The 21,743-nt window shown below is 33.2% G+C and overlaps 1 protein-coding gene across 1 annotated transcript; it reads left to right on the top strand.

Annotated features, from left to right (window-relative positions):
- The first annotated feature begins 13,556 nt into the window (after positions 1 to 13,556).
- LOC110709195 (pentatricopeptide repeat-containing protein At1g60770-like) lies at positions 13,557 to 17,801 on the top strand. The gene is made up of 2 exons (XM_021887409.1): positions 13,557 to 13,964; positions 16,272 to 17,801. Exons 1-2 carry the CDS (start codon positions 13,737 to 13,739, stop codon positions 17,514 to 17,516), a joined length of 1,473 nt encoding a protein of 490 aa, XP_021743101.1. The 5' UTR covers positions 13,557 to 13,736; the 3' UTR covers positions 17,517 to 17,801.
- Positions 17,802 to 21,743: the final 3,942 nt, after the last annotated feature.

Genomic DNA, 21,743 nt, shown 5'->3' with positions numbered 1-21,743 from the left:
ATTAGTATGAATAATGAAGTCGATAAGTCTAAGATGTATGTTTTTTTCTTCTTAGTGATACGGAGTATTACTTATAGTGTTGTAGAATGTTTGGAATTCAAATAATAGTTGAGGACGATGTATAGTAAAGCATTTATAGTATCTCATTAATTAAAATATTATGATACTTAGGATTTTGGTATGTGATTTAGATGCAAGACAGAAAACAGTTCAAATATATTTTTTGGAGTAAGTAGAAAGTTGGAGTGATTGGAGGATTAATAAAGGCAAAAATACCCTACGCCACACTGATTAATACTAGCTCCTACGTGTTAGCAATACATCACCTATCTATGTCTGTAATTTTTTTTTTTTTTAAATAGTGTAAAACTACTCCTTTGGTCTTGACGTTAATATAAGTGTGGGGGACAGTATTGTGTGAGTTCATTTTCACGATGAGACAAATATAAGTTATTGGACATTTTATGTATAAGTTTTTGAACGTCTTGACTTTTAAAATTTAAATATTGGACATTTTATATAAGTTTTTGAAAATTTTATTCTATTATTTTTTAAATGGGACGGGTGAGTTCACGGTAAAACGATCTCATCCAATAATATTTATTTTATATAACTTTGTGGTAGTTGAAAGATTTCAAAATCCTAGGTTTTCTAGCTTTACACCTATGCTGCACCAATAATCCCTATGATCCATATTGATGATCTTCCACTTATTTATTTTATTATGTTACGTTAGATGTATGATCTCTTATTATATTTTTTTAAAAATTGTTTCATTCTTAATATTACATGAGAAATTGTCTCAATCACCTTTCATTACTTCATTAAATGGGTCCTTTTGTATTATTTAATATTATATCATGCCTCCAATCCAATAGTGAAAATAATTCAAAAATCTACCCACTTCGCGTTAACTCTTCTATTTATTATTTTAATTTCAATCTATTGCTTTATTGTAAAGCAACTACCCATCTCAAGGGTTAAATTTAGAATTTTTCTACATTGATTAAGGTATTACCCATATATGAATTGAGATTATTATCCAAGAATAATAAAGAATTGAGTAACTCATAGGTTTACAAAGTAATTTAATTATGTAAATAGACCAACTTAACCAAAAGTTTAAGCTGATAGTTGAGGCTCAAAAATATGTTTTATACTCTATCACGCCCCCTCACATGAGAGTCCATGGGGCTTAAAGTGTAGATGCAGCATGGGTCCTCCTTATACCCAGCGCTTAATATTCCACTTGAAAGTGGGGGTGGTTTAGATTCAAACTCGTGATCTCTATGTCACGTTGGCTCTAATACCATATTAATAAACTTATGACATGGTAATTCAAGAGCTAGCGTGACGTAAAAGTAACGGGTTCAAATCTCATCCACTCCTCATTTCAAGTGGAATATTTCGCGCAGGGTATGTAGAAGACCCATACTGGATCCACATTTCAAGCCCAAGGCCTCTTATGTAAGGAGCATTTAACATGGCATCAAAGCCAGACCACGATATGAGACCCTAAATGGCTAAAGTTCACTGGGCCAAGAGTATGTCCATGTGAGGGGGAGTGAAGAAGCACTCTACCCGAAAAATCACATGAGACAAAGTTAAAAAGGGACATTACATGTGAGGGGGAGTGTTGAAGAGTAGACCTCCCAAGTATCACCACATGTAAGTGTCCCACATTGGTTGAAGAAGAGAGAGTTAATCAATTTATAAGGCTAAGGGACTACTCCTCCAATTGCCATATGGTTTTCGGATGAAACCTCCTTTGGGTTTGTGAAGTGGACTCTCTCTCTTGTTTTATGGGTGTAGCCCAACCCCGTATTTAACAAACTACTGTAACTTGTTACTAATGGTTTTATGATGAAACTGACTGTGTGTTGTCAAACTCTCTTTTATTATGCGGATTTGTGCTTATTAGCACAATACTTATACTTTATCATGATATCATAAAAGTATATATGATTTTGACTATAATTAACAATTCCAAAAAGGGATGAGCCCATTGATAAAAATGCAAACTAAAGAGGATTTGATGATTGCCATAGATTAAGAAAAATCCCAATATAATTGACATGATTTTAAACATGCTCATCAATTAGTCAATTACAACGTGTTTTTTTTTATTGGTTTCTCAGTTTAGTGTAGAAGTAGAATTATGTAGTGGATGGTTTAAAACGTGCTTAATTATAATAATTCTAATAATCTCTTCATATCATTTATGCACATGTTTAAAAATTAAAACTTCAAATTGACATATGGAGTAGGTATTATATATAAAGGTGTAAAACAGCCCACCAATAATATACAAAGTAGTACACTAGTGAAGGATAACTCAAGTAGTTAAATCTTCCTCTTAGTTCCTGAGATCGATTCTCATCACTTACCCTTTATGGTTCTCTGAACACCGAGAAACAAAAATGTATATTGTAATTTGGAAATACAAAATAGAGAGAGATACAAAGAGCTCGAATTCCTAGAATAAATAGTTTTACAATTAGGCCTTGTTTAGTTCAACTTATTTTTACTTATTTCAGAAAAAATAAGTTCAGATCAGATCAGAAAAAATAAGTTCAGATCAGAACATCGTTTTATGTGCGGTTTTTTATCGCTAAATATTCTTAATTTCGTAATGAAAAAAATTGTGAAAATTACATATTAATAAACTACACATTATTACGAATCTAACAAGATCCCACTTGATATATTTTATAGATTATCGTACACTTAAGGTCAAAGTTTAGTCAAATCAGACAATCATATCAGACCAGACCAGACCAGACCAGACCAGATCAGATCAGATCATACCAGACCAGGTCAGATCAGTAAAAATAAGGTGAACCAAACAAGGCCTTACTCAGTTAGGGGTTTGCCATTTGTTGAAAAATGTCATAAAGTAACAAGTAACAACATTAATACGTTATCTCGTGTTTGTGAAACTTGTCATTGACAAAAAAAAATTCATCCGATCTCTTTGATAGAAAAGTTTGTACAAGGACGTAAAAAGTAAACAATCACCTATATATATAATTGGCGCACATATATAAACATAATCAATCTATGATTTATATACAATAATACAAGTATATGTTTGATGTAATATATCTCTATCATACGACCCACTATATTATTATACTAAAGAAGTATCACTATTTAGGCATTTACAGCAATTCTAATAGTAAATTAACTAGATTAGTACCCGCACGTTGCACAGTGGTGATAAGCAATTTTTTCATATTCTATTATATCTTTTGTTGTTGATAACTTTTTAACATGACTTAGTTCACTTTTTATTTTGTAAAAATAAAGTTTGTTACTCTATAAATATTAAATAAATAAATAAAAAAAAAAAACCATATACATCATATTTTTTTTAATGATTATAATTTAATGCTACATCATAATATTTACGAAACGGTAGGTACAACCAGTTCGTGAACAACCAGCCATCGCATTGTAAAAATTGGATAAGTTCGATCTAATGGTCATTGGGCCTCCTAAAAGGATCTACTAAATTCATGTTATTGAAAATATACTAAAATGATGGTTAGAAAAACTACACTTCGTATAAAATATTGCATTATCTAATGAGTTTATACATTTAGAGTGGAAGCACAACAATATTGATGTCAAAGACAGGTTCGGATTTTTATTTCATAACTACTTGGTTCCAGTTTTTAGCAAATAAATTGAAAAGGCAAAAAAAAAAATTAAATAAATAAATAAAAAAAAATGATGACATCATATGTAAATTTGGAGGGAAAATTTTTAATGAGAGTTTGACACGTAAGACAATTTAGGAATTTATGACATCAGCATGTTTTGTTTTAATAATAGTTAACAGATTAGCAAATTAACTTGTTATGCCACATAAAATTTCAAGTTAATCTCTTTTGTAGTTAGTTTATGTCCCAATAGTTAGATACTAGCTTTGTTAGGAAATTTATTAAAATAACCAAATACTAACGAGATTTGTTTTGAGAAAAGATATAATGTAATTTTTTTTTATTTATTTCTATCTTTTATGCTTTTCTAATTAGATGAGTTGAGATTTATAATTAGGAAACTAGATAGATGTTAGGTACATATATAATAAATTTAGGATTATTTAAGCTTAGGGAGCAAGTAAAATAAAGAAAATTATCAAAAGGTTTATTGTCTTATTATATAGTAACATAATAAAACAATATTTTGTATGAGGAGAGGAAATCTAAATTTTCTTATAAACATTGTCTATTTTATTATTGTGATTTGCTATTTATTTTATACTAGCTTAGTACCCATGCGATGCACAATAGTAATAACTTTTTTCTCATAATTAATTGTGATATAATATAAAAATGAGGGAATTCATGTATGTGGAATAAACAAATGCAATGCATATAGAAAAATAAAATAATAAGCTAAAAATTACTAATACTACAATTGAGGAAAAAAAATATTGTTGATTAGTTGTGTTGAAAATATTTAAAAGTAGTATAAATTATTACATTAATGATGCATATTATTCCCAATAAAACTATACAATCTAGTGACTCTATGACTAACGACTTATTTATAAATGTATTTTAATAAACATGACAAATATTAATCAAACAACAGAATAAAATCTACGGTAAAACTATTAGTACAACATACATGTAAATACATAAATTACAAATAATATATCACCTTCAATTTATATCCAATAAAATAATTTCAATGAAAATAAATACTACTCGGATTATTAAAGGCAATAATATAATAATCAACAATTAGGCAACACTGACCTATACTATTAGTAGTACATTTTCTATTTATGATATGATGCTCTACATTATATCGTCGTTCTTTGTTATTATATAAAAATGTGTTTGAAGCTATCCAATAATTGTAATATGATCATTATTTGTTTATTGCCGATAGATATTTATCGAAAAAAAGGATACACAAGAAGATGTCACTTGTCACTATGTCCGGCGTGTCTTTTACTATGCATCTTATTTATAATGTTGAATGTTTTAATAAATTTATTATCTCAATCACATGTTTCAGCAAAAGATAATTGTATTTACTATGATATTAATTTATTTAATTACGTAATAACAAAAAATGATTGATATTTCACATTTTCCTAGAATAAAAAAATATGATATACTTGTCGAACACAACATTTATTATATAGTCATATGTAACACTCCATTAGTCTAAGAAACAAAATATTAGATGTATTTCAAAAAACTTAAAGTGATATTTTAAAGTAATTTCTTTAATATCAATTATATGAATCAATTTTATTATTACTTTTTGGGCAAAATTTAATAATACGCCGTCTAAAAGATGTCCGGCAGTAATAATAGTATCTTGTACCTAAACCAGTGGCTCACTGTTTCTATAATTAAAAAAGAGTTAGAATACCATTTTAGGTAAATGTGTATGGAAGAATTAAGAGCATGAAATAAAAAGAAATACATTTTATGTAAAGATAATATATAAGATTTGAAATACTGTTATTATAGTTGTATTATGCAAATATTCCAAAAAATAAAGAGATTTTTTGCTAAAAGGGGAGGGGGAGTATTGGAGGGAAAAAACAACACCAAGGAATGACACGTGTCATTTCTGGTGTCTATTTTAGTATTATGTTATTAATTGATTGTGTTTGAGGGTGAATTCCCAAATCGTTCAATTGCACACATCTATTATAATAAGCTTGTTATTTATATAAGTCTTAATTTATTAATTAGCATTTTATATTTATTTTTATTAATACATCAACCTCTCTTTTTAAGAAGTTTTTTCTCAAGCAAATTAGCTTACTTGACCAAGATAATTTCATTTTTTTTAGCTTCAATGGTCAAGCTAGTAGTTAGGGAATTTTCTAAATTACAACCAAGTTCTTATGTACAACCTGGAGATGCTCTCTATTTGGTTAATAGTTGTGCCTACCATCTATCGATTTCACCCCAATAGAACCTACTCCCTCCGGTTTTTTTTAAGTGTCCCATTGAGGAGTGCACGGAGTTTTAGGCCAAAGAGTAAAATAATATATTAGTGGATATGATTAGGAATAAAAAGAATTGGAAAAGTAAGAAAGAGAAATATAAATGGCATGGGGACCATTAGGTATAATGTGAGAGTGTAGGGAATTTTTCACCTCCACCCTACATGTGGGTCATGTTGTTGAGCATGGTGGCGCTCCAAGGAAAAGAAGCTAGAGAAAAAGAGTCGCCAACAAGTTTTAGGAACTTGTAAACCGTTCACGATTGTGAAAGTTACACCACATTCACAATCATAGAGATTGCTAACTCCATAGTGGTCCGGAACCATGACTGGATGTTCGGGGATGATGGTACGAACTTAACCTAAAAGAGTTTAAACATGTCCTAAACAGGTCTCTACTTGATTCTTATTGATATTCATGCGCGCTTTTCGATTAACATACATACATCAAATTAATCCTAAACCTTTTTAGTTTATGTTGGTTGATTATTAATGCACAATCAAATCTAATATTGCACAATCAAATCTAATACTAGTGATTACTTGAAATAAAATCATATTAAACTTAAATCAGAATATTAATTATCTTATTAGGCGTGATTTCAAGTACAAATTCCCTTTAAGCCTGCAGAAAAGGGGTGTGATCAAGCAATAACAATAAATCATGGATAATCAAGCAACATATGATTATTATAACAATCATCATCATAACAATATCATCAAAACATCGTTAGTAGTAAGATCATAGGCATGATATTAAACAGATTAATAACAATCCTAACATGTCACTAATAACAAAATCAACACATTATCCTAAACATGATACTAGAAATCAAAATCAAAGTGTTATCCTAAACATGATTCCTATTCAAAATTAAAAGATTAATAATCAAATTACTTATTTTGATGCCTCGACCTTCTTGCTATAAAATCAATACACGCGTTAGTAAAGTTCAAGAAAGCAGAAATCAATAAAGTAAATAATAAACTAAATTAATTAAGAATTGAAATATAGATTTGGGACCAAACCCTCAAAAATCGAGGTCGAAGACAACGTTAAGTGGGGTTTGGAGTGTTCGAATTGCCCAAAGGAAGTACGGTGGATGATTTGGATGAATTAAGGATATGTTTAGGCTAAGAACATGGATGTTTAGGAATTTGTGTGCGGATGAATATAATGATTGTAGCTAAGGATTCTTGATGATTGTGGCTGATTTGAAAACGGGAAAAACAACCTCTATTAATAAGGAAAAAAGAGAGTCGAAACGATCAGAAAAAGATCAGAAGTTCTAGACGCAATAGAATTTCTCCATCGCGGCAAGACAGGTCTATCGCATCGCGACAGTGCTGATGTGGCGCGTTGGGCTTGTCGTTGTGCGATGGCTCTAAAAAATATCAAAGTTAGTGCGAAGTTTGGTTTCTGATAAGTTTTCTATGCAAAGTATATTCGAACGTCTTTGAATTTGAATAAAATAAGGATTATCATATGAGGAGTTTTATTCAATCTCGAACTTATTTCATCTTTATCTTTTCGAAAAAGATAGATTAGAACCTTCTAGAAGATTGTAGAAGATCCTAACTGATTTAGGATTAGGGAATATGATCATATAGGGGCTAAATAAAATATTTGGACTCCATATAATTATTGGGTCGTACTAAAGGTGGACCTAGGCTCGGATTGGACTTGGTTTAGTATTTTGGCCATATCTCACTCGTTTTAAGTCGAATTTGGGCTTATAATATATTGTTGGAAAGCTCTTTTCAAACCCCATCCATCTAAACAATAATTGGACTAGGGACATGGACCAAAATAATCAGGTTGGGCGTGTTTTATAATTTGGGCACGAAATAAATGATTTTAAGGACACGAAATGAATATTTTGGGATTAAGAACACTTTAGGTAAGGTTAGAAAGACTGTCAAGGCTTAAGGAAACTTTGCACGACCCTTCAACTCTTTGTCGAACTCGTCAATCAAAACGTGAAAGGTAATCATCGCTGAGTTTGGTGTTTGGGGAGACACAATCAGGTGTCTACAGAGAGGAAGAAATATTATAAAATGATGTAGGGTCAACATAAAGAGAGAAAAATAATATATAATTAGGGTGGGGTTTCTAAATTTGGTAAGGGCTGGGACACTTAAAAAAAAGGCCATTTTTAAAAAGTGTGCACTTAAAAAAACAGTGGAGTACTTTTTTTACACCATATTAAAAAAAATACAATATTCTCTCCTTTGTTTTAGTGCATTTCTTTGACTATTATGGAGTTTTAGCAGATAGTCGAATAAATTAAAATATTGTGCAATTGGGGTACGCTAAATAAAAAAATAATATGTATAAAAGAGATAGTGAGGCACTCGTAATAGTTTATTATATTAAAAAAATAAGGGGTGTGAGATAAGAGAAATAATTAAAAACACAACAAAAATGAGAGTAGATGTTCAAAAAAGAAAGTGACGAACTTAAAAAAATGTCCGAAAATCCGGAATCGAAATGTGATACATTTAAAATATGGAGAAAGCAAACTATAATTACAACATAGTGCAGAGTATATAGTAAGGACATTATGGACATTCTTTTATTATGTCTCTCTCCTACCAACCTCACTAACATTATGGAGTATTTTTATTTATTAATTATCTCATACTACAGAGTAACAATTATATATATATATATATATATATCCCACTAAGTATACTTTATGCAGAGTATTATAAAATTCCCTCTTTATTCTGCACCCTATAATTTTCCTAAAAGTTTGTGCAATAGCTAATGTTGAGATTATTACGAAACGAAAGGAGTAAAATTTTATACATGTATGTCCATTAGTTAGTGGATCGATTAAATTTCGACAAGATAACGAGGTATAAAAAATTGTTTATAATGACCTGTAGTTATTGCACTTTGAGATTGAAGGATAGCTCAAGTGGTTAAAACTTCCCTCCTAGTTTAAAGAGATCGTGGGATCACTTTTTATACGGTGGAGATTTAGTTCGAATTAGCCAATAGAAGTATTACCTTTGTTTTTTTAGTTGCATCACTTTCCTAAAAAGAAAGTTTTAAATTACACTACAAGAAAACAGCTGGATTCCGACGGAATTTTTCCGTCGGAAACGTAGGATATTCCGTCAGAATCAGGCCTTCCGACGGAATTTCGTAGGAAATAGTCTGTCGCAGCACCCCTTGTCAAAAATTCGACCTTTTCCGGCGGAAATTACGTCGGAAGGTGTTATTCTGACGGAATTTCCGACAGATTTAATTCTGTCGGCGCTAATTTTGACTTTAATTGAAATTCCGTCTCAAATTTCCGGCGGAAATTTCCATCGGAGGTGGATAGGTTTCCGACGGAATTTTCCGTCGGAAAAGTCAATAAAAAAAATAAAAAAAAAATTAAAAGCCCCACCTGCCCAGTAAAACCCCACCCCCACCCCCACCCACCCCTGCCCAGAACAACCCCCACACCCACCCCTGCCTAGAACAACCCCTACACCCCACCAGCCCACCCACCCACCCACCACACCCACCCTTGACCAGAACACCCCCCACACCCACCCCTGGCCCAGAACAACCCCCTACACCCCACCAGCCCACCCACCCACCCACACCCACCCCTGCCAGAACAACCCCCACACCCACCCCCTGCCAAGAACAACACCCACACCCACCCAGACCAGCCCACCCACCCACCACCCCCACCCACCCACCCACCCCACCGTATTTCACCTGCCTAGAAAAAACCACCACCCAAACCACCTAACCAACCCCCTAACCCACCCACCGAGAAAAAAAGAAAAAAAAATTCGAAAAAACGCGAAAAAATCCAGAACAACCAAATCGAAACAAAAACCAAAAATCGGAATAAACCAAACCCAGATCCAAACAAAAAAAATCGAAAAAAATAAACAAAACCAATTGAAATCGAACAAAATAAATAAATGTACAATTATCTTCTGAAATTAATAGAAAAAACATTACAATTATATAATTATAATCAGAATTGTTTAAATAAAAAAACTAGATCTAAATGTTGTTGTTATTGTCGTTGCTGCGTGCTGGTGTCGATGTCGTTGCGGTGGTGTCGCTGCTGCTGGCGTGGTTGTTGTAGTTGTCGTTGCGGTGGTGGTGTGGTTGTTGTCAAAGAAGGGGAAAGAAGAGGAGAGAAGGAGAAGTCGAAAGGGAAAGAATGAGGAAAGGGGAAAGAACGAAGAATGAGGAAAGGGGAAAGAACGGAGAATGAGAAAAACAGAAGGGGAAAGAAGAGAGAAGGGGAGAGAGAAAGAGAAGAAGAGAAGAGATGAGAGGAGAGAGAAAGAGAGGCAGAGAGGGAGGAGGAGAGGATAGATAAAAGGGCTGGGGATTTTTTTAGGGTTTAGTTTGTTTTAATTTTTAATTTTTATTTTTTTAAAAAAAATGCTAGAATTCCGTCGAAAAATGTGTAAAATCCGTCGGAAATTTCCGAAGGAAATAAAATCCGTCGGAAATTTCCGAAGGAAATAAAATCCGTCGGAAATTTCCTACGGATTTTAAATCAACCAGATATTTATTATTTTCGACGGATTTTTATCCCTCGGTATTTACAGCTTCCGACGGAATATTCCGTCGGAATCAATAAATTCCCGAGGGAAAAAATCTGTCTGAAATATTCCGAGGGATTTTCCGTCGCAACAAACCTTTTCCGAAGGAATTTTCTAAGAGACCCAAATTCTGTCGGAAAATTCAAAATTTCCGACGGAAATGTCATCCGTCGGAACAATTCCGTCGGAAAACGGCCTATTTCTTGTAGTGTTAGTTGCATCACTTTCCTTTTTAACTAATAAATTCTCTCTATCTCTCTCCTACCATATGGGCCCCATTTATTTTTTCTCTCTACTCCAAAAATTGCCTAGGAGTCCGTGAAAACAAAGGTGATGCAACTAAAAAAACCAATTGGTCTTAGCTGCACCATGCTCTATAAAATGAACATTTAGTATAAAAATTATGAACATGTAAAAAATGAACATTCACTAATAAAAAAAGAATGTTCGGTACAAAAAGTGAACATGTTTTTATAAAAGTTTATCAATTATATAAAAATGAATATGATTGTCATATAATCATATAACTGCTAGACCACGGCCTTAACACGAAAATTTAGTAAAAAAAAATTATGAACATATAAAAAAATGAAATTTAGTAATAAAAAATGAATACGTAAAAAAATGAACATTTAGTAATAAAAAATGAACATGTAAAAAAAACATTTAGTAATAAAAAGTGAACACATAAAAAAATATGAACATTTAGTTTATTAAAATGAACATTTATTATACAATCATTGATATACCTAATAAAATGATCATTTCATAAAAATATATGAACACATTAAATAAAACAAACATTAAGTATACAAAAATGAACAGGTCAAAAAAAATTATGAATATTTAGCATATTAAAAATGAATATGATTTTCATATATTCATATATGTTCAAATTCATTGTATTAAATTATTAACGAAAAATAAATATATAATAAATCGTTAAAATATATTCATTTTTTATGTACTGATTGTTCATTTTTAGTGTACAAAATGTTCATTTTTAAAGTACTACGTGTCCATTTATTTTTATTGAAATTATACACAAGTTCGATTGTAATTAATTTATTTCTAAAAATTTAAATATCCACCTTAAATCTTATCTTGTTTCATCATAAAGAAAATAATTATAAATCTTTAACATGATAGATTATGAATCGAAAGAATAACCAAAAAAAAAAAAGAGAGAGAGAGAGAGAGAGAGGAGAGAGAAAATTACTATAATTAATTGTTACTCATCACAAATTCATCACATACTACAAATTGACAAAATACACAATAATTATACTACCTCTATTTCTGAAAGTTCGACTCAATTACTATTCACGTGGTCAAAATAAAATAACTTTGACCAACTTTGATGATTTTTACGAAAGAAATAAATTACCATGTGAGATCTTATTAGATTCGGCATACTTTATATTCTTCAAGTATCAACTTTTTATAATTTTCAATGATACATAGCCAAGGATATTGATGGTCAAAGATGCACATTGGAGACCGCACAAATGCAAAATGAGTCGAACTTTTAGGAATGGGGAGAGTATATGAAATTTCAATCACAAATTTAGAAAATATAACCTAATTAAACCAAATTATAAATCAATAACATAAACAAATATATATATCAACAATCTCTTCAAAAATACCAATTAAATCCATCACGAATTCAACAAAATTACAGAAAATAAAGGAGAGAGATAATGTTAATTGAAGAAGATAATGTCTAGAGGAGAGAGAAATTTTCAAACAAAATTAAGGATAAAGAGAAAAATTAAAAATAGAGGAAACATATACATAAGAATTAAGAAATAAGGTAGGAAGAAGATTGAGTAAGGAAGGAGAAGAAGTAGTACAATGTATGTGTGTTTTACTGTATAAATGTTAATGGTGGTGCAGCTAGCTTATATCTACTAGGATGCATCTAAGAATTTGCCCTAAAAAAACCAATGGAGGAAGTACTCCCTCCGTTTCGTATTAATCGCAACACTAGCGTGTTCACAAAGTTTAAGAAAATTTATAGGATGGGGCCTAAAAGATGATTTTTTATAAAATACAGAGTAAAGTATTGTTGGTAGGAGAGAGAAATAATAAAAAAAAAGAAGTATAAGTGGGGTTGATTGGAAAGATAAATCTAATATATCAAAGGGAAGTTTTTTCCCGAGTTTTTAAAGCGCCACGTAGGATATAATTTTTTTTTAAATTATTAGAGCACCACTTAGGATTAAATTTTTTAAAACGCTACAATAGGATTTTTCCACGTAAGATTAATGTTTTGTTTTTTTAATAAAAAAAATTCGCCATGTAGGATTAACAATTTTAAAACGCTGCGTAGAATTATGCCACGTAAGATTAATTGTATAGCGTCATATAGGAAAATGTTATATTTTAGCCAATAAAAAAAGAATTGCAATTTATTCTAGAAAATTTTTTATATTAACTATAAAAATTAAATCAGCGCGTCTTTTGTGCTGCTGGTCATATCGTGTGGCCGGATGAGACCCACCCAAACACTGACCGAGTAACCTCTAATTGTCCGAGTAACCCCTGATTTATTGAGTAACCCTTGACCAACCAAGTAACCTCGAACCAAGTAATCCCGACCACACAGTGTGACCAGTCACATATGAAACTTTGTGAAATAAAATATTATCCTTTTGTATTATGAATTTTATCTAAATACGAGAAATGAAGTTAATAACTCATATTATAATAAAAAATTCAAGTCATAAGTAAGCGAATATCACAAAATTTATTAGATGAATATATATTAGTAAAATATTTTATTTGAAAAAATACAAATAAACCGTGTATCGCACGGGTTTCATCTAGTGATAACATATTTGTGAAAGTAGGGTTAGTGGGAGAGAAAAATAATAAAATAATAGTGGATCCTTTCCAAATATAGAAGTATAACAATTAATATAAAACGAATGTAAAAGAAAAGTGTTGAATTTAATATAAAATGGAGGGAGTATATAATTTCAGCCCAACTTTGTTAATCATCCCATCGATTACTTCAGATAGACAGGCCACAGGCCCATACTATCTCTCTCTCACTCTCTCTCAATTGACCAAAATGAAATAGTTCTACTTCACAAACTGACCGAAAACCCCTAAAACCCTAACAAAATTAAACCCATTTTCCCCCAATTTCTTCAGATTCGAAAATCTGGGTAAAAATGGCGTCGATTTCATTGAAAGGGAAGACGAAGAACATAGCAAATAGATCGAAGAGATACTTAGAAGAAGCTTTATATCGTAGACTGTTTAAAGATGGCGGAGATGAAGTTAGTGTTCGTCATCAATTGAATGAGTTCCTCAAAAGTCGTAAGAAAGTTTACAAATGGGAAGTTGGTGATACCATTAAGAAGCTTCGACAACGCAAGCACTATTATGCTGCTCTTAAGGTCTTTTTTGTTTTGTCTTTCCTTTTTTTGGGTTTATTTTGATTGTTTTTTAGCTGAATTTGTGCATTTTGGGGTTTGTTTATTGAATATGCAAGTGATTTCAGAAGATTAATACAAATTAGTGTTATTGATGCAAATGGGTGTTTTTTTATTTTTGAAAGTTTTTTGATTGTTAAGCTCCAGTTTGTGTATAGTTGATAATGAAAACAGTTGATGGATGATTTGTGAATTGATTATTGTTGCATTAGTCATGTGGGAGCTTGGTTTTTTCGGTTCAAAAACTGTTGTGGTTAGAGAATGCAATGGCTGTAGTTGCTGACCTTGAAGACACTTTGTTGGTTTTGAGAAGAGGGTAAGGGGAGGTTATGCCGAAGCCGAGATTTTTCGTACGTTTGGTGTCTTGGATTTTTTGCTTTGAAGCCTAATAGTTGCTGCCCTTTCTTCTCGGAAATGGGAGGCAGGAGGTATTATATGCGGTTTCTAGCACAAGTATCATAGAACCTAATGTAGGGATATTGAGTATTGCCTGACTACGGCCACCCTTAGTTATTTGAGTGGTAGACTGTAGTGATCGACTACTGGTTTACCCCTAAAGTTTGGGGTCTATTTGGATTAGGTACTTTTTACATATTTATGAGGTGTAGAAGGCGTTGGGGATTTGAAGATAGTCTGGTTTCGAAATTATTGTTATTATTTACTTAACAAAGTGCATTGCTTGGATACTTGTGGTTAAATGTTTCCTATGATTTAGTGCTTTTGCAAAGTTATTAAAAGTGAAGTGTTTGAGCTGAATGCTAATTCCTAACTTTTGCTGGATTGTTCACAATTTTGTGGACTGCAAATTCAAGCTCTTAGTGCCTAGCTAGAGTAAGAACTAGAAACTTAAAAATTGTGGCTCTTACTTGTATATTTTGTGAACAAGGGTATTTCTCCTCAATAATTAAATATCTTTACATAATAACAGCTCTGTATCCAAATGGACTCTTAATCTTATACGAAGTATGTGTGCAAAAAGATTTGGTATTCGGATTCAGACAATCTAAGTATTGATCTCCAGTCTTTGGCCCTTTCAGAGGTAAGACTTTTGGAAGTCTGTGTAGGATGGGTTTTCCTTTTTCCTTGGATGCTCTTGAAACCTTGTACCTCATAAATCCATATCTTCCTGTATAGTACCCTAAAATGACCTGGATTTTATAGAGTTTGATTTCCGTATGCAATTGGAATCTAAGACATATATTAGGCTGTAATGTGAACTAGATAATATCATGTTAGAAAAGTAGTATAAGAAATTAGGAATACGTAAGTTTTAAACACATAATCAAAGAATTAGTTTACAAAAACCTATGGCTAAAATTAACAATAATAGAATTAGTTTAGAGTAACTTAGGTTATAGTATGCAAAGAGCTATCCTTAGAAAGAAAACATCCCACTGCGTTGGAAGAACTGTAGATGGAATTAATGCGCTCCTCCCTTATTACCCTTAGGAAATGCTGGAGCCACTTGCTGTTACTGTCCCACACTTATTTATTATACCTCCTTAAGTTTATTAGATTTCTAAATCAAGGCTTTGGTGGTGTCATGTGTTGACTTGGAGCTGTCTTTTATATATCCAGTAATTTACCCATTTGTTGTAGCATTCTCAAATACCTTTGGAATATTGTTTAATTTTTACATTGTTTGTTAATAGATAATTGCTTCTGCATTTCCATTGAGTGCTCTGCATATGATTTCTTTTTCTACTGCTAAGGTTGCTCTATTAGTCTCTTTTCCCTCCTTTGTCTCGCATATTCTGTAATCAAAAGCTCTTGTCATTTGGTGGAGACTGGAGTGGAGAGTACATAAGCGATTTAAATATTGATGGAACATTATGTAATGGAAACCTTTAGTTGAATTAGGTTTTAACAAAAAAAATTCACCTATCTTACTCCAGACTTCATAGGTTCATTTGTTAGTAAACTTTTTTTGTAATTATTTTTGAATAATACTCTAGCCGACCCCACTTATGGGATTAAGGCTTTGATTGATTGATTGATTTTTGTATAATATTATGTATTGATGTGAAGTATACTGATAAATAGTAGCATAGTTATGACTATCTAATCGTGCATTGCAACCCAACCTATAATATTATAGGAATATTATAGGCTCATCTTATGATAGCATAGTAGTAGTTGCATGCTTTCTTGTTACTGGTAATGAGTGCTAACCCTTTTTTCCCAATCTTTTACTTTTCCAATTTTGTTTTTTCTCATCACAATTCTCCATGGTACTATGGTAATAAATTGATGTGGTTTACCTTTATGCAGCTTTCAGACACTATGGCTAGTAGGGGCATGAACATGACATTAAGTGACCAAGCTATCCACCTTGATCTTATTGCCAAGACTCACGGCATTACTGCTGCTGAGAATTATTTTGTTGATCTTCCTGAATCATCAAAATACATAGAGTGTTATGGTGCCCTTCTTAATTGCTACTGCAAGGATTTGAACTCTGATAAAGCTGAAGCACTTATGGAGAAGATGAAGGAACTCGGTCTGCCTATTACTGCCATGTCTTACAACAGCCTGATGACTATGTACACAAAAAGTGGTCAGCCTGAAAGAGTACCTGCTCTGGCACAAGAAATGAAGGCCTCTAATATTATGCTACAAATATACACGTATAATGTCTGGATGAGAGCTTTAGCAGCGGCTAATGACATTGATGGGTTTGAGAGAGTTTTGGATGAGATGAAGCGAGATGGACGAGTGGCCGAAGATTGGACAACATACAGCAATTTAGCATCAATTTATGTCGATGCTGGGATGTCGGACAAGGCTGAGAATGCTCTTAAGGAGCTTGAGAAGCGGAACACTTCAAAAGCACTCTCACCATACCAATTTCTCATTACTTTATATGGTAGAACTGGGAATTTGGTTGAGGTTTATCGTGTTTGGCGCTCTTTAAGGCTTGCCTTTCCTCAAACTCCAAATATTGCTTACTTGAATATGATTCAGGTTTTGGTCAACTTGAAAGATATACCAGGTGCTGAGAAATGCTTTAAGGAATGGGAATCTGGCTGTTCACTTTATGATATTCGTATAGCAAATGCACTCATTGGAGCCTACGTCAAAGATGGTTTGTTAGAAAAGGCTCAAAAGCTCAAAGAGTGTGCTAGAAGTAGAGGGGCTAACCCTAATGCTAAAACTTGGGAGATCTTTCTGGATTATCATTTGAAGAAAGGGGAAACTAACCCAGCGGTTGATTGTGTTGAAAATGCAATAAGCAACGGAAGGGGAGATGGGACTAAGTGGGTTCCATCTGTCGAAATAATCAATGCAATGATGCAGCTCTTTGAACAAAATAAGGATGTTGATGGGGCTGAAAGTTTTCTGGAGCTTGTGAGAAATGCTGTGGATAACTTGGGGGCAGAAGCATATGAATCATTGATAAGAACATATGCAGCCGCTGGAAGGACTAGTCCTTCTCTGCATCGCCGATTGAAGATGGAAAATGTAGATTTGAATGAGGCAAGTAAGAAGTTGCTTGAGGCAATTACCGTTGAATGAGTCTCCCTTTTTTGACCTGTAATTCTTGCTCTTACAAATTTTTGGCTAGTTGATAGCTATTATGCCAACTGTTGTTGTTTCAATAATGGATATGGCCTGTTTTTGTGGCTAATTCTCTAATTTTCGTTGTTAGATGTGAGATGAATGGAATTTTGTGTCCTTTCTTAGCCTGTATGCTGATGGCAGAACTCTCTGGTTCGCTGATTGACATTGATACTTGCAACTTAATATGTCTGAAAATATTTATGTAACTGTATTTTTAGGACCTGGGATTTTGTGAGTGAATTTTTGGTAATTCATTTTCCGACATAGTTATCTGTATGCATCTTTAGTCATCACCTCACAAAACTGATTTGGACCAAGTTCCCAGTCACTATCTTGATCTGTATCTAAATTTGCATGACTTAATTTTATACTCGAATTGAAAATTATGACTATTGATTGAATTTATCATAATGAGCTACAAGTAATTGACAATAGAATTGAATATTGCTTGATCCAACCGGAACAACTCATCACCTCATATGATTTAAAATTCGACTCAATCTCAACCGCATTGTTCCATATCTAGCTCTCTCCAAACATGAATAAAAGTGCAATTTCCCCAGTTGTGCATGTAACATCAATTATTCTACTACGTTTTACAAATTTGTGTATCATGTTCTTGGTTATCAAAGTATAGAATTGTAGTATAATAGCAGAAATATCGACTGTTTTGAAAGCGGCAGAGGAAGCTCACTGGTTGAGAACTATCCTGGTAGACAAATGGACACACACATCATAGAAGGAAATAGTGGACAATGTTATAACTACTGCCGAATAGACCCGACCAGTGAGGTAAGAATACATTGGTGGGTTAACAAATCATCATATTGGCAAATTTTACTTCACAATAACAAGAAAGCATAGCATCTACACAATCGAAAAGATTAGCGTGCAGATTTTGAGTAATCCAAGATTCCAAGCTATGGGTGGTAAAATCGCCAAGGCTCGATTGAGGAGAATCACTAAGGCCAACCGTGTGCCTTGCGCTCGATTGAGGTCAAGTGGAGGTACTCTCCTTACCGGCTCCTTGGCCGAGGCTCATCCCAAACCCTATAGCCCTTATTAAGCTGGTGAGATTAATGAGGAAAGCATATCTTATGGTCATATTATGATTTATTATGACTACGAAATTACGAATGATGTAATTGTATCTCTAAAACCAAACCTTTTTTTTTTTTTTGGTAACTCTCATGGTTTTAAGGCCTTGTTTAGTTCAACTTATTTTTACTTATTTCAAAAAAAAAAAGTTCAGATCAGAAAAAATAAGTTCAGATAAAATCATTGTTTTATTTGCAATTTTTTATTGCTAAATATCTTTAATTTCGTTATGATAATTACATATTAATAAAATACACATTATTACCAATCTAACAAGATCTCACTTGATATATTTTTTTGTTTTTACAGATTATCGTACACTTAAAGTCAAAGTTTGGTCAAATCAGACAATAAGATCATATCACATTAGATCAGATCAGACCAGATCATATAAGTTCAGATAAGCAAAAATAAAGTGAACCAAACAGGGTTTTTTCAAATATAATTATCAGACATGGAAAATCATGGTCCAAATAATTATTATCCAGACCCATCTTAATCAAACCAAGTAGTCGAAACAATTTGTGATTGCCACATCAACCCAAATTACTTTGTAGTTGAGCTATTTTAATTGATAAACTCCCATTTTCTAGTAATCACAACTTCAATTGACGCAAATGTAATCCCCATATTACCTCCATTATTCTTAACACCAACAATATTGCAATATAGTTTTAAAAAAAAAACATATCTATCACAGAGAATAGTAACTGCACAATCACTCGTACGATTACATAGACATTTGTTATGCCGTACCATACACAAAATGTAGTAATTAATTGTATACAGAAAAAAACCCTCGTCCGTTCATGGATCGGAATAAGCTCGACTAAGATAACCCAAGGATGCACGGACACGCCAAAAATCTGAAGAGTCCGAGTCGACACGCGTGTCGGACACGGACACGGATGAGACACGGGGCGACACGTGTCCGACACGCAGAAAACCGTGTCCGATTTTTTTTAACCGTTTTTGATTTTTGGACACGGGCCGTGTCTTGGGCTGACACGGGCCGTTTTGGTATGGACACGCGAAATACCTAAATTCCTATGCTTTGCCTCTCTACCTCTTTCCAAGTTTTCAGTTCTCAAACTCTCAATCCTCTCATCCTCTCAAGTCTCAACTGAACCCCTTGCTGCTCACTTGCTCAGTCGCCGACTTGTAGGTCTCACCGTACCGCCGGCTTGCTGTCTCCGTCACCGCCACTCGCCTCCTTGCCGGTTGTCAGGGTTGCTGGCATGGCCCTTGCTGCTCGTGGCCTTCATCTCTCATTGTTGCGGGGGTTGCTGGAGTTGCTGGCCTGGCCCTTGCTGTTCGCCTGCTCGTCCTCAGCCACCACCTATCACTCCACCGCCCACCTTGTCGCCCGTCGTCCGTGTCAGCCACCAGGTATGGTTCTTCTCTACTTTTTTTTTTTTAAATTCAATTAAAGTTCTGAATATGCATCCTTGGATGTCGAGAAGTGAGAGAATGTCGGTGAGAATGGAGTCTGGGAGAGAACTTAATCGGTCTTCATTTTCTGAGTCTCCGCCATTGTTGTCTTTAATGGAGCTCAATTTCAGCCTTTTCGTGCTTATTTCTTGGTGTTCTGCCATTCAACAATTGAGCTCCATTGTTATCTTTACTGGAGCTCAATTTCTGCCATTCAACAATTGCTGTGATTCTGAAGTGAATTCGAGTAATGCTAATTTGGGGAATTTTTTAGGGTTTTAATCAGTGTAAGTGTGTAAGAACTTCTGATTTTCTGAAATTCAATTGCTTCAATAATTCAATTTGTTGTTCGTCGTCAGCCAGACAACCACCGCCCACCACCGTGTTTTGACAGTTTTGTTGATTACTTGATGAGATGTTTGATTTTGTGTTATGTTTCTAGTTTTGTTTGATTACTTGAAGAGTACTATTAAGACATGTCTGGTTTGATGGTTTCTTGATATGTATCCGACTATGTCCGTACACTTTGTTCATTTACTTGTTTAATTAAAATTGTGTGTTTTGAGGCTAATTATTTAGTGTTTTATTGAATTAGTTGTCAAATTCTCGTTTTTTTAATATATTATATGCCTTGTTATACGCCGTACCCGTGTCCCCTATTTTAGGATTGCCGTTTTCCCGTGTCCGTATCGTGTCCGTGTCCGTGTCCGTATCCGTTTCCGTGCATCCTAGAGATAACCTCGATCGATCTCGATCCAATGCGGACAGTCAACACAGCAACCGAAAGTTGCGCTTCAAAATCAGCACGTACATACATACTTAAGCAACACCTTACCTTCCGATCCCCATGCTATGCATTAATTTAGGCTTTGTCTGTCTAATTGTTTTTAGTTTCATTTAATAGATACTCCTACATGATCCGACGTAGTCGCTTAGAATCCAAGTCAAAATCATTAGATTATTATCATTTTTTATATTTTTTTTTTACAAGTTTGACTTTATACCCTTAGTAAATAAATAATTCCAATCAACAACTTGCCGTTGAAGCTACGAAGTTGGGTCAGATTCTTTGATGTTGTCGTGAGTGATAATGTCTTATATTTATGCTTTGATTTCATACTCGACCTCTTGATTTTGCTATTGGAAGTGGGAAAAGATACTTCCAATAGCCTGTTTTTTCAAGAAAATAAAGTGGAAAATTACATGATTGGTTCCCTTGATTTAGGCAAATGATGAAAAAAAGAAAATAGGCAGATAATAATGAAAAAGGATTTTTAATATTAATGTACAACTTTCATTTAAGGTCATTTGAGCACCGGTTAAATTATTACCGGGTCATGGTTACTTTATTAAAAACCGGTGTTTTTACGAGAGCTCAACAGTTAAGTTTTATGAAAAGGAGTTGTATATACTCCGTATTAAACTAATTAATTATTTTGATAGTTAGATAGTATGTGTATCTCATTATATTAACTACATACAAAAAGATCTATTCAATTATACTTAGAGCTCAATAAGATTTCACCTAAAAACTAGAAGCTAGGTAAACTTAACACACAATTTTAACCCTAAATCTAAAAATGGTTGGAATGAATTTTTACAAAAATACTTTAAATCAAAATATATACAGGAATACAAGTTGACCAACTAATT

The sequence above is a fragment of the Chenopodium quinoa genome, unplaced genomic scaffold (genome assembly GCF_001683475.1).
Source record: "Chenopodium quinoa cultivar QQ74 unplaced genomic scaffold, ASM168347v1, whole genome shotgun sequence".
NCBI classification, from domain to species: domain Eukaryota; kingdom Viridiplantae; phylum Streptophyta; class Magnoliopsida; order Caryophyllales; family Amaranthaceae; genus Chenopodium; species Chenopodium quinoa.
Note: the sequence above shows the minus strand (reverse complement) of the source record. Positions and strands in the feature narration are given on the sequence as shown.

Coding starts and splice junctions, on each gene's coding strand:
- LOC110709195 (XM_021887409.1), top strand. CDS start 13,737: ATGGCGTCGATTTCATTGAAAGGGAAGACGAAGAACATAGCAAATAGA. Junction 13,965..16,271: donor ACTATTATGCTGCTCTTAAG/GTCTTTTTTGTT, acceptor ACCTTTATGCAG/CTTTCAGACACTATGGCTAG.